Source organism: Callithrix jacchus, chromosome 7 (genome assembly GCF_049354715.1).
Source record: "Callithrix jacchus isolate 240 chromosome 7, calJac240_pri, whole genome shotgun sequence".
Classification (NCBI taxonomy): Eukaryota; Metazoa; Chordata; class Mammalia; order Primates; family Cebidae; genus Callithrix; species Callithrix jacchus.
The window spans coordinates 17,672,335-17,685,961 of record NC_133508.1 but is presented as its reverse complement, the minus strand read 5'-3'; the positions used below and the strand labels follow the sequence as shown (position 1 = coordinate 17,685,961).

Genomic DNA, 13,627 nt, shown 5'->3' with positions numbered 1-13,627 from the left:
ATCTGATCATGTTCTCAGAGTGTGACAGAAAATGGAAACTATGTTCTTTTAAAAACCCTCCATGTACACGTGAGGTCTGTTCTGTTTGGTCCACACCGTGATGTGCCTTTGTTTTAATGCAGGGCCTCAGCAAGGATGTGGTGGTTACCTGACAGATTCAAATAATACTTTTGTCTCTCCTGACTCTGATTCAAATGGAATGTACGACAAGAATTTAAACTGTGTATGGATCATAATTGCACCTGTAAACAAACTAATTAACCTCACCTTCAATACATTTGCTCTGGAGGCAGCAAGTACTAGGCAAAGATGCCTTTATGATTATGTAAAGGTAAGCCTGGTTTATTTTTTTTACAGAACCTAATCTTCCCAGACTCTAATATAGTGTATTCCAGTTTATATCATTACAGGAAGTCCTGAAAATTGTGAGTACAGGTACTACTGCTTTTTAAAATGACCCGTTCTTCAATGATGCAACATTTAATATTATAGATGCTCTATCTTCATATTAAATGAATCTTTAATATGGGTGACTCAAATATTTTGTTTGACTGACTACTAACATTAGCATTAAAGTCTCCTATTCATCAATGTCTTGCAAGAGACAATCTATGAGAAGGTCGGTTTTCTGAAGAGCGATACTCAAAGGACCTTTGGCAAATCCTAAAGTAAACAATAACGTCAGTGACACAGATAATCACCTCTTAATTTGACTATGTCTTAGGCTTGTAGATTTGCTTATTACATTATGTTTAGATAGGAAAATGGTTCTGAAATCCCATTAAAAGTAAATTGAGGGCTGGACACGGTGGCTCACACCTGTAATCCCAGCACTTTGCGAGGCTGAGGTGGGCAGATCACAAGGTGAAGAGATAGAGAAAAAAAAAAAGTAAATTGATGCTGGGCATGGTGGCTTGCGCCTGTAATCCCAGCACTTTGGGAGGCTGAGGCAGGCAGATCACTTGAGGCCAGGAGTTGGAGACCAGCCTGGCCAACATAGTGAAACCCCATCTCTACTAAAAATACAAAAAATCAGCTGGGCATGGTGGCGGGTGCCTGTAATCCCATCTGCCAGGGAGGCAGAGGCAGGAGAATCGCTTGGACCCATGAGGCGGAGGTTACAGTGAGCCAACATCTCACTACTGCCCTCCAGCCTGGGTGACAGAACAAGACTCTGTCTCAAAAAAAAAAAAAAGTTTGCAAGATTTCTATTTATGAGGAGCTTAGGTCTGATTGGAAAATTATGGGATGACGCATGCACATTAACAATGCACAGTTCAGGATAGTAAGCATTTAAGCGCTGGTGAAGGCATTCGATGCAAGCCTGAAGCAGTGTGCAAGCTCAAAAGGAAAGAAAGTTGATGAAACTCTGGCATGACCAAGAAACACTTGGTAGAGTGAGGGAAAACTTACTCGTCAGGAGAGAATTCAGGCAAGGTGAACGTTTTCAAAAAGGCGGAGAACTTTTTATATGCCTGTTCTTGAAAGAGTAAAGAGGCTGGCTATATTGAAGCAGAAAAGTTCTAAAGAGTAGCAAGAAATAAGGCGGCCTACGTAGAGAAATGCTGAGATTACAAAGGATCCTAAACTCGTGACTTTAGACTTTGAGTGGCTGAAAATAAGGTTTTCCAATGAGCGATGTGATGAGAACGGTAGCTAGCGAAGACTAACCTGAAATCAGCAGCTGTGGGAAGTGGAAGGAGAGGAGGTTGGGAGGGCTCCCAGGAGAGGTCTCTGCTAGGTGGGGATGTCACTCTTAGACCCGGATCAGGGATGGGTCTAATCCAGCAGCCATGGCAGAGACGGCAAGAGGGATGCAAGAGACACTTAAGCTCTAGGATTGTCTTAACTTTTAAGAAAATTGTTTTAAAAGGAAGGAAAATGTGTGGAGGGAAAACCGATTTGAGCTCTTAATTGTATGCTTATGTTTTTACTATGAAAAGGGCTAAGGCTGGGAGACCAGAAAAATAACAGTGTGGTTTTGGTGAGAGCAAGACAGACAAGCGGGACTGCAGTGGGCAGAAGTGGAATGGAGCTTCAATGAGAAGGCAGCTCCACGAACAGGGAGATGCAGCGAAGAGCTTTCCTTATGTCAGGAGAAAGGATGCTTTCTTAGAGAGAGTCAACATGGATTCAGAGGGTCAGGCTCTCAGCTCCAGGAAAGGTATCCAGGGAGGCAGTTGGAGAGGGCAAAAGGAAAAGAAACAGATGCATCATGAAGAAATAAATGTGAAGACCAGGAATCGTGTAGTATCCCTGAAGTCAAGAGGAAGGGGAGTCTTTTACAAAGCATGGGTGGTCAGTACTAGTAAACGGTCAGCTAGAGGCCAAGAAAGGTGAAGATACAGACCAGCCTCATTCCATTGGATGACAGTCATTTTGATAAAGTATTGGCACAGAAATGGGATCAGAGAAGTTCATGAAAGACTAAAGATAACAAGGAAGGTCAATTCAAGTCGAATTCTCCTTTTCTAAAATGAGACCTGGCCAGGAGGTGTGGTGGCTCACATCTGTAATCCCAGCACTTTGGGAGGAAAAGGTAGACAGATTGCTTGAGCCCAGAAGTTTGAGACCAGCCCTCCAACATAGTGAGAACCCTTCTCTACAAAAAATACAAAACAATTATCTGGGTGCGGTGGTATGCGCCGATGGTCCCAGCTGCTCGGGAGACTGAGGTGGGAGGATCTCCTGAACCCAGGAGGTCGAGGCTGCAGTGAGCCGTGATTGCACAACACCGTGAAACACTTCAGAAAAAAAAAAGCGGAGAGAGACCAAAGTGACTAGAGCAGTCCTAAAGCTGAATCCCTTGGTTTTACAGAAAGGTAATCAGGTTTAGAGACAGACAGTATGGAGACTCAAAGCCAATTTTGCTGTCAGACAAATTTCCTGATCTCCTCGATTCCTCATCACTTCATCTATTTTTCTTGAAAATCTCCTAATAGTACCTCCTGTGAAAGGCAGTTTTGAGGGTTAAAATGATGTGTACTGGAGCGTTCAGCACCGTGCCTGACATCAATGGTAAACAAATTTACCCCCCACCCATGTTTTTCCCTTGGAGTAATTCCAAATAGGCATGGGCACTATGAAATTTATTTTCCGTAGAAACTAAAAAGAATGGATTTACATATAAAATTACAATTTTACATTCTTATAGAATGTTTTGAAGATGGTTCTGTTAGGAGATTGGATTTACTCTCAAGATCCATTTTTATGGAGTGTGATTTGATAATGTCATCAAAACAGCTTGTTATGGTCTGAATTTCCATAATTCATTCAGGCCAGAAACTGCAACATCAAAAACAAGGAGTTATTTTCTTGCTTCAAAATAAAATATCTTTTTTTTTTTTTCAAATAAATTCTGTTCAGAACTATTCTTGTTTTCCCCTTTGGAAAAGCAATTTCCTTCAGCTGGCAATGTTTCCAAGTACCAGTAAACTGTCAGATCAAAGAACAACCCTTGGAATGGGGAGCTTGGAGGTTTCTTTATTAAAGAGATTTTTCTGTGATAAATAGGACATTTGATTCCTTTTAGTTTTTTTTTTAGAGATTATGATCAAATCACTTTTTAGAAAAGCTAATTTAACTGAACTCTGTGGTAGATATACAAGTAAAATCATACCAAGTCCATTATTCATTCATAATTCTGTCCTGTTTGTGAAAGGGTTGACTTGGAGAGTAATTATGGTAACCAAATCACCTAGTTAATTGTGCATTTCACTGAGTGGTCTCTGTTGAAATCCACATCACATCCATTGCAGAAGGAGTTAGTTGGCAAAGGTATGTGCCAGGCCCTGTACCAGCATCACTGGAGATGTAGAGAGTTAAAGACATATCTTGAGGAGTTCAAGCTTCTTGAGGAGCTGTCAGGAAAGTGTAAGAGACTGACATGTAAACAAATCATATTCACTTAAACAATTACATTTCAAGTAAAAATAAAATAACTTTAAATAATGGACATTTTTGTTACATTGTATAACATGTTGTATGATAAAAATCACAAATAGAAACAATATAGGGCCGGGCATGGTGGCTCATGCCTGTAATCCCAGCACTTTAGGAGGCCGAGGTGGGTGGATCACAAGGTCAAGAGATCGAGACCATCCTGGTCAACGTGGTGAAACCCTGTCTCTACTAAAATACAAAAAGTTAGCTGGGCGTGGTGGCACGTGCCTGTAATCCCAGCTACTCAGGAGGCTGAGGCAGGAGAATTGCCTGAACCCCGGAGGCTGAGGTTGTGGTGAGCGGAGATTGCACCATTGCACTCCAGCCTGGGTAACAAGAGCGAAACTCCATCTCAAAAAAAAAAAAAAAAAAAAAAAAAAAAAAGAATGTAGAAGGGCAGAGCAGAAGAGGCTCTGATTGGCTTCATTTGGGGGTTCAGGAAAGGCTTCCTAGAGGGGATGGCTGACTGCGATTTACAAAATGAACAGAAACTCATTCTCTTTTGTTATCCTTTACAAAATTAAGAGGAACATCACAAAAGCATGCTTCTTGTGGGAGGCTGACTGCCAAAATGGAGAAGGGCGGGAGAGGCTGTGAGCCACACCCTCTCATGTCCAGCTTCTTCGTTGTCACTTGTCGGGTGAGCAGTGACTCAGGCAGCAGAGGGGCTAGGAGCGTGACCCTAGCTGACGTTTTCCACCAGGAAATATGGAACCAGCAGAGAGATGTCCTCATCCTAACAGTGTCCAGTTTTTCCTCAACCCCAGCAGTGGTCCTTTTTTCTTTTCTTTTTCTTTCTTTTTTTTTTTTTTGAGATGGAGTTTCATTCCTATCACCCAGGCTGAAGTGCAATGGCACGATCTCCGCTCACAGCAACCAACGCCTCCCAAGTTCAAGCAATTCTCCTGCTTCGGCTTCCTGAGTAGCTGGGATTATAGGCACGTGCCACCATGCCCGGCTAATTTTTGTATTTTTAGTAGAGACAGGGTTTCATCATGTTGGCCATGCTGGTCTCAAACTTCTGATCTCAGGTGACCCACCTACCTCGGCCTCCCAAAGTGCTTGTATTATGGGTGTCAGTGCCCCTCTTCATAGCCAATGTTTTGTAAGCTTCCTTTCCCACCTGAAGTGAATGTCATCTATACTATAACCAACCCATAATGTAATTTCAAAAAGTATCCTAAAGGCAATGGAAAGGAGAAATAAAAAAGGAAAGTATATAAAATAGTATATATTTACATATGTAAATACTCTAACACCGCTATGTAAAGTCAGGTAATAAAATAGGTTCCTTTTATATGTGGAATGGCGGTGAATAAAAAGTATAAAATTAAACAAATATGGGTGGGTTGTATTTGCAACTCACATGCCAATAGCAGCATCACCATCTGCAATATGAATTTCCAAAATAGTGGAAAAACTCAAAACAAACATTTCTCAACCAAAGTACAGCCTTCTTTCATCTTACACAATAATTGTATTTCTGAAAATTTGGTACATATCAAAACTGTGCAAAACTATTTTTGTGTTAATATATAAAATGGATTTAGGTTCTGGGATCAAATAATTTTAAACAGATTTTTTTTTTTACACAAATGTCTGATAAGACATTCAAAAGTTAAGTGGAACATAAATCTTCACTTTGTAAAAACTGTCCTGTGAATGAGTAAATGCTAGTTATAGCCCCAAATTATAGTGATGACCCAACAAACCCCTCACTTGTGCAGAACACTGCCTATGGGGTGGTATGGACCTCAGTGAGAAGGTCTGACTTAACGCGCTGGGTTTAACCATTCAGTTTGTGTCAGCCACTGGAGCCAAAGTGGGGGCTGTCCATCTTTGGGGAAAGGATCAGCAGTCTACGGAAGGCATCATGTTCCTATCCATATGAGGTCGTACCTACTATTCTTTTTTTTTTTTTTGAGACTGAGTCTTCCTCTGTTGCCCAGGCTGGAGTGCAGTGGCACGATCTTAGCTCACTGCAGTCTCCGTCTCCCTGGTTCAAAGCGATTCTCCTGCCTCAGCCTCCCAAGTAGCTGGGACTACAGGCATGTGCCGTCATGCCCAGCTGATTTTTGAATTTTTAGTAGAGATGGGGTTTCACCATGTTGTCCAGGATGGTCTCGATCTTCTGATCTCAGGTTCCACTTGCCTCGGCCTCCAAAAATGCTGGGATTACAGGTGTGAGTCACCGGGCTGGGCCTGATTCTTTCATTCAAGCAATGTTAATTAGCATACCTACTATATTCTAGACATTGCTCCAAGAACTAGAAAAGAACATTGAGATTCTAGAAAACAATACCAGGAAACTCCTGCACTAGTAGAACTGATTCTAGTCATTGCTTCTTTGTGGCTTTTTCTGAGACAACTGGGACTAGTATAATGTTTTTTTTCCCCAGAAGATTCTGAAATGGGTCAGAGTTTAGCCCCAAACCTGCGAAGTCACTCTCTATTCTTCTTCCCATACTGAATTATGCCCTGACATGTTGCCCAACAGACCCCGTCAGAGGTTCTGAAATAAGATCAAAGAATTTGTGAAAATACTCTAAGATGCTCCGAGTAAGAATATCAAAATCCTCCTGTGATAAATTCCCAGGGAAATATTAAAAGATAAAGTCCTAAGGAAATTAATCTATAAAATTATTAGATTCAAAAAGAATTGTAGTCCAGTATCAAAGTCTATTGCCCTTGTGCATTAAACATTCACAGGAATTAAAATCCAAAAAAGGTTCTCAGGTCCACGGCTGGGTGAAGGGCAGGATGTTGCTGTGGCTGTAGCAGAGCCTGCCTGTCACTAAATTATTTGTACAGTGGCTTCAGGATCCTTAGCAGATTCTGAAACAATCAGAGTTCTAAAGGTCAAGAAAATACAGCATTCTTCTCAGCACTTACCCACATCCACAAGACTTAGGACATAATTCAAGCTCCAGGTCCAACGCAGTTGTGCCAGGAAATGTATGCTCCCAGAATGCGGCCGGAAGCTGTGTATGATGGTGCAGCTCCTAAAGGCACCATTCATTCATATCCCGCTCCTAAGGGCACGGTTCCTATCCCAATCTATATATGATTCCCCCTCCTCATCACTGTGTAGGACACCCTGCAGTGCACTGTGGGGCAACCTGGCAAAACTTTGTAGTGGAGGTTGTTACCAGAGAACAAGAGAGCAGATACAGATCTTGGGTTTGTCGCACTGGAGTCTAGAGCCTCCAATGTCAGTTATCCTGAGGCCACAAGCTATTTCAGCTCACTTAGGAGCAATCTTACTGTGGCATTGAATGAACTAACACAGCACCAGCATCGGCCAGGGACGTATGCCATTTCCTTCCATCCGGCCCTGGCCTCCACCTCATACCTTCCTCCACATTGATCAGTTACCCATTTAAAACCCAAATCTGATCTTGCATCTAATGGGATTGGATCCTTGGCATGAAATGTATGGAACTCACAGCTTTGTTTGCTGTTTCTCCTATTCTCTCATCCCAGCCCCAGGCCAGGTGAAGGGGGTCAGAATGTGGCATGCATTTCACACTTCCATGGTCTGGCACTCATGTCTGTCCCGCTGGGATACCCTTCCTCTTTTTTTTTTTTTTTTTTTTGAGACCGAGTCTTACTCTGTCACCAGGCTGGAGTGCAGTGGCATGATCTTGGCTCACTGCAACCTCTGCCTCAGCCTCCCAAGTAGCTGGGACTACAGGTGCATGCCACCACACTTGGCTGATTTTTGTATTCTTTAGTAGAGACAGGATTTCACCTTGTTAGCTAGGATGGTCTCGATTTCCTGACCTCATTATCTGCCTGCTTCGGCCTCCCAAAGTGCTGGGATTACAGGTGTGAGCCACGGTGCGGGGCACCCTTCGTCTTTTGTAGGTCTGACGGTCTCTACTTACAGTTAAGGGCCAGTCCAAATGCCTGTCTCCATCACGTGTGTTGTCAGGATACACTTCCATTCTTTTATTGTAGCACGTATTTTTCTCTATTTTGTATATAATTTATATAGACCCATATTTATGTGTATACATAGTGTATATGCATATATACACACATATATATATATATTTATAAATATATTTATAAATATATATATAAATTAAATATATATATATATTTAATTTATAGACCTTCACTCTCCTTTGTTCATGAGGAGATCTGTGTCTTGAAGGTCTAGAAAGGGTGTATAAGGCCATTTGAGACCTTCAAGACACAGACGGGACCTAGCACAGAGGCCTGGCACACAGGTCTCAGAATAAAAACGCTTACTAATATAAATGTGATTATAAAGACAGCAGTGATTATCATGAAGTTTTAACTTGTTTACCAGAAAAAGTCCATGACCTAAAACTTGGCAAATGTGCTCTTCTGTGAAACAAGTCGGTGAAGATGAGAAAACTCGAGTGTCTTCTAATTCTCAACAAACTAAAATCATGTTTAAGTTTGGAAAGACAGTGCCATCTAGTGGTCCATTTCTTTTTCTTCTGAAATGACTGGGTTTAGCCGTTCGTGTTTTACAGAATCCTAACACTTTAGAATGTCAGTGGTCCTGGTCGTGGCTGTTCTGAGGCCTTGAACACATCATAGCTCTGTTATGAATTTAATATTTGGAGTTAGATACACACGGATACTAGAAATACAATGAAGATTGCTCAGAAGAAAACAAACGTTTTCTAGTTATGTGTTTGAGAGAAATCCAAGAACCTGCTACTTTGATGGCTGTTTCTAGAAGGCTGCGGTGGCTGGGAATTGTTCTGGGTGCTGGCACAGATACCACAGTGAAGAAGTCAGACAGAGTCCATGTCCTCACCCATGGCACTTACATTCTTGTTGGGAAAGAGACCGGAAAAAGCAAAGCAACACTAAATAAGATCAGTTTGGATTATAATAGGAAAATAAAACAGGATGACGCTGGGGGAGGGCACCATTTGATAACACTGGCCTCTCTGAGGAGGTGACATGTGAGCTGAGGGCTCATGACAGGGAGTCCTTAGCTGTTCAGATTCAGCTTCAGCTGAGGAAAGACATCTCCCGTCTCCAGGCAGGAAGAGTGGTGGGAGCAGGGCCGTGGGCAGGAGTGCTCCTGGGATGAAAAAGGTACAGCCAGCAGTGAGATGCAGGCCAGACCATCTGGGGCTTGTGGACCATAGCAAGGAGCTGGAGTTTTACTTTAGGTGTGATGGGGACCTGCCGGAGCATTTTAGACAGAGCAGGAGCATCATCTGATTGGAGTTTGCAGTGGAGAACACTGGCTGCTCTGGCATTAGGTCTACTAAGAAGATGTTTCAGTGGGAAGAGGTGAAGGACAATGGTGATCATCTGGAGATGGGGCCTGCTGGGGTATATTTGGAAGGTAGAATGGAGTGAATGTGGAGTGAAGAGAGCAGAATCAGAGATGACTGAAGTTGTAGGCTTGAAACACTGAGGTAAAGAAGGCTCACAGATATCAGTTTTGGGAGGGCTAGTGGGAGAGAGGAATCAAAGCACTTATTTCTTAGATATTTACTGAGTGCCTTTTATGTGCAGACACTTTTCTAAAAACTGGGAACATAGTAAGCAGGACAGAAATCTGAGCATTCATAGAATCTGTATTCTCTTCTGAGGGAAAGACAATGAAATAAGTTTAGCCTGGGCAACATAACAAGACTGCATCTCTAAAATTATTTTATTTATTTTTTTATTTTTGAGATGGAGTCTTGCTCTGTCACTCAGGCTAGAGTGCAGTGGTGCAATCTTGGCTCATGGCAACCTCTGCCTCCCAGGTTCAAGCAATTCTTCTGCCTTGGCCTCCCAAGTAGCTGGGATTGCAGCATGTGCCACCATGCATGGCTAATATTTTTGTATTTTTAGTAGAGACAGGGTTTCACCGTGTTAGCCAGGATGGTCTTGATCTCCTGACCTTGTGATCCACTCACCTCAGTCTCCCAAAGTGCTGGGGTTATAGGTGTGAGCCACCACACACGGCCTGAAATGATTTTTTAATTAGTTAGTCATGGTGGCATGCACCTATAGTCCCAGGTACTTGGGAAGCTGAGGTGGGAGGACCACTGAGTCCAGAAATTCAAGGCTGCAGTGAGCTATGATTGCAGCACTGCACTCCAGCCCAGGCAACAGAGTGAGACCTTATCTCAAAAAAATAAATAAATAAAAGTTAAATACGTCGTATATAGAAGGTAATACTTGCTGTGGAGAAAAATCAAGCAGGAAAGGAGATGGGAATGTTGGGAGAGTTTATGTAAGGAACCCGCTATTGAGTTGGGGATATCATTTTTTTTTTTTTTGAGACAGCCTTGCTCTGTCACCCAGGCTGGAGTGCATTTGCACCATCTCAGCTCACTGTAGTAACGTCAACCTCCTAGATTCAAGGGATTCTCCTGCCTCAGCCTCCCGAGTAGCTGGGATTACAGGCATGCACTACCATGCCTGGCCAAGTTGGGGGTCTCTGAGTAAAAACCTGAAGGAATGTAGGAGGACAAACTATGTGGATATATAGGGAAGAGCATTCCAGGCAAAGGGAACAGCAAATGCCATACCCAGGGAGCAGGAGCATGCCTGGTTTGGCTCAAGAAGTGGAATGAGCAAAGTGGAGACAATATGAAATTAGATCAGGGGCCAGGCACAGTGACTCATGCACCTGATGTAATCCTAGCACTTTGGGAGGCTGAGGTGGGTGGAGCAGGAGGTCAGGAGTTTGAGACTAGCCTGACCAACATGGTGAAACCAAATCTCTACTAAAAATACAAAAATTAGCCAGGTGTGGTGGCATACACTTGTAATTCCAGCTACTCAGGAGGTTGAGGTAGGAGAATTGCTTGAACCCAGAAGGCGGAGGTTGCAGTGAGCTGAGATCGTACCACTGCACTCCAGCCTGGGCAACAGAGTGAAACTCTGTCTCAAAAAAAAAAAAAAAAAAAAAAAATAAAGAAAAAGAAAAAGAAAAAGAAAAAGAAAAGAAAAGAAAAAGAAATTAGATCAGAAAGGTCAGAGGCAGGAGAGGAGAGAAGGCTACTGAGATGGCTTTGGCTGTTCTATTGAGTGCATGGGAAGCAGTTAGGAGGGTTTCAGCAGAGTGTTGACCTGGTCTGACTTCACTTTAACAATATCCTCTGGCTGACATTTTGAGAATAAAGAGAAACAAGAGTAGAATCAGGGGCTTCGTGGGAGGCTGCACTGATCACCTAGGAAAGAGATCAGAGCAGCTGGGGCCAGAGTGCCAGGGGGTACAGAGGGTAAGGTAGCAGTGGGTGCAGAGGGTAAGGTAGTGGGTGCAGAGGGTAAGCTAGCAGTGGGTGCAGAGGGTAAGGTAGTGGGTGCAGAGGGTAAGGTAGTGGGTGCAGAGGGTAAGGTAGCAGTGGGTGCAGAGGGTAAGGTAGCAGTGGGTGCAGAGGGTAAGGTAGTGGGTGCAGAGGGTAAGGTAGCAGTGGGTGCAGAGGGTAAGCTAGCAGTGGGTGCAGAGGGTAAGGTAGTGGGTGCAGAGGGTAAGGTAGTGGGTGCAGAGGGTAAGGTAGTGGGTGCAGAGGGTAAGGTAGTGGGTGCAGAGGGTAAGGTAGTGGGTGCAGAGGGTAAGGTAGCAGTGGGTGCAGAGGGTAAGGTAGCAGTGGGTGCAGAGGGTAAGGTAGTGGGTGCAGAGGGTAAGGTAGCAGTGGGTGCAGAGGGTAAGCTAGCAGTGGGTGCAGAGGGTAAGGTAGTGGGTGCAGAGGGTAAGGTAGTGGGTGCAGAGGGTAAGGTAGTGGGTGCAGAGGGTAAGCTAGCAGTGGGTGCAGAGGGTAAGCTAGCAGTGGGTGCAGAGGGTAAGGTAGTGGGTGCAGAGGGTAAGGTAGTGGGTGCAGAGGGTAAGGTAGTGGGTGCAGAGGGTAAGGTAGTGGGTGCAGAGGGTAAGCTAGCAGTGGGTGCAGAGGGTAAGCTAGCAGTGGGTGCAGAGGGTAAGGTAGTGGGTGCAGAGGGTAAGGTAGCAGTGGGTGCAGAGGGTAAGGTAGCAGTGGGTGCAGAGGGTAAGGTAGTGGGTGCAGAGGGTAAGGTAGTGGGTGCAGAGGGTAAGCTAGCAGTGGGTGCAGAGGGTAAGCTAGCAGTGGGTGCAGAGGGTAAGCTAGCAGTGGGTGCAGAGGGTAAGGTAGTGGGTGCAGAGGGTAAGGTAGTGGGTGCAGAGGGTAAGGTAGTGGGTGCAGAGGGTAAGCTAGCAGTGGGTGCAGAGGGTAAGGTAGTGGGTGCAGAGGGTAAGGTAGCAGTGGGTGCAGAGGGTAAGGTAGCAGTGGGTGCAGAGGGTAAGCTAGCAGTGGGTGCAGAGGGTAAGGTAGTGGGTGCAGAGGGTAAGGTAGCAGTGGGTGCAGAGGGTAAGGTAGTGGGTGCAGAGGGTAAGGTAGTGGGTGCAGAGGGTAAGGTAGCAGTGGGTGCAGAGGGTAAGCTAGCAGTGGGTGCAGAGGGTAAGCTAGCAGTGGGTGCAGAGGGTAAGGTAGTGGGTGCAGAGGGTAAGGTAGTGGGTGCAGAGGGTAAGGTAGTGGGTGCAGAGGGTAAGCTAGCAGTGGGTGCAGAGGGTAAGCTAGCAGTGGGTGCAGAGGGTAAGCTAGCAGTGGGTGCAGAGGGTAAGGTAGTGGGTGCAGAGGGTAAGGTAGTGGGTGCAGAGGGTAAGGTAGTGGGTGCAGAGGGTAAGCTAGCAGTGGGTGCAGAGGGTAAGCTAGCAGTGGGTGCAGAGGGTAAGGTAGTGGGTGCAGAGGGTAAGGTAGTGGGTGCAGAGGGTAAGGTAGTGGGTGCAGAGGGTAAGCTAGCAGTGGGTGCAGAGGGTAAGGTAGTGGGTGCAGAGGGTAAGATAGCAGTGGGTGCAGAGGGTAAGGTAGCAGTGGGTGCAGAGGGTAAGCTAGCAGTGGGTGCAGAGGGTAAGGTAGTGGGTGCAGAGGGTAAGGTAGCAGTGGGTGCAGAGGGTAAGCTAGCAGTGGGTGCAGAGGGTAAGGTAGTGGGTGCAGAGGGTAAGGTAGCAGTGGGTGCAGAGGGTAAGGTAGCAGAGGGTAGTGGGTGAATGGACTCTCATGACACATTCTTTTTAAAATCATGTATTACATTCCCAAAGAGGAAAAATGTTAAGCATCATACCAGGGTTTTACCGAAAGTCATAATATAAACAATCCAATTATAATTCTGTTCCTAAATTAAGACCACCTTTAAGAACATCCATGTAAAAATGTTGTGAAATATGCAACTATTTTGTGAATAATGGAGAAGTAATGACGTATTTTTCTTCTCAGTTATACGATGGGGATAGTGAAAATGCCAACTTGGCTGGAACGTTTTGTGGTTCCACTGTACCTGCTCCTTTTATCTCTTCTGGTAACTTCCTTACGGTTCAATTCGTCAGTGACTTCACATTAGAAAGGGAAGGATTTAATGCTACATACACCATCATGGACAGTGAGTAAATAAGAAGCATTTTGTATGTTATGAAATACACATGTATTTATGCACTGAAAAGAATGCCCTGCTTCTTATATTGAAGTTTCAATGTTAATTACTAAACTCAATGTCAATTACTAACTAAACTCAATGTCAATTGCTAAACACCATGTTAATTACTCTATGTTTAATCTGTGACACAAATTTGCTATAATCTTTGGTAAAGGATATAAACCCCCAATTCTTAATGGAATGATGAAAATATAGCTCCTCTGGGGTGGGAGGCAGGGAAGACGGAATTTTAAAGATGGCCTGA

At 44.2% G+C, this 13,627-nt stretch overlaps 1 protein-coding gene across 1 annotated transcript in view; it reads left to right on the top strand.

Moving 5' to 3' along the window:
* CUBN (cubilin) overlaps positions 1-13,627 on the top strand; it is a 281,789-nt gene that overhangs the window by 252,787 nt on the left and 15,375 nt on the right. The window contains exons 60-61 of the mRNA XM_035306864.3: positions 123-331; positions 13,167-13,329. Of these exons, the coding sequence (XP_035162755.3) occupies positions 123-331; positions 13,167-13,329 (372 nt within the window). The remainder of the gene's footprint in view (positions 1-122; positions 332-13,166; positions 13,330-13,627) is intronic.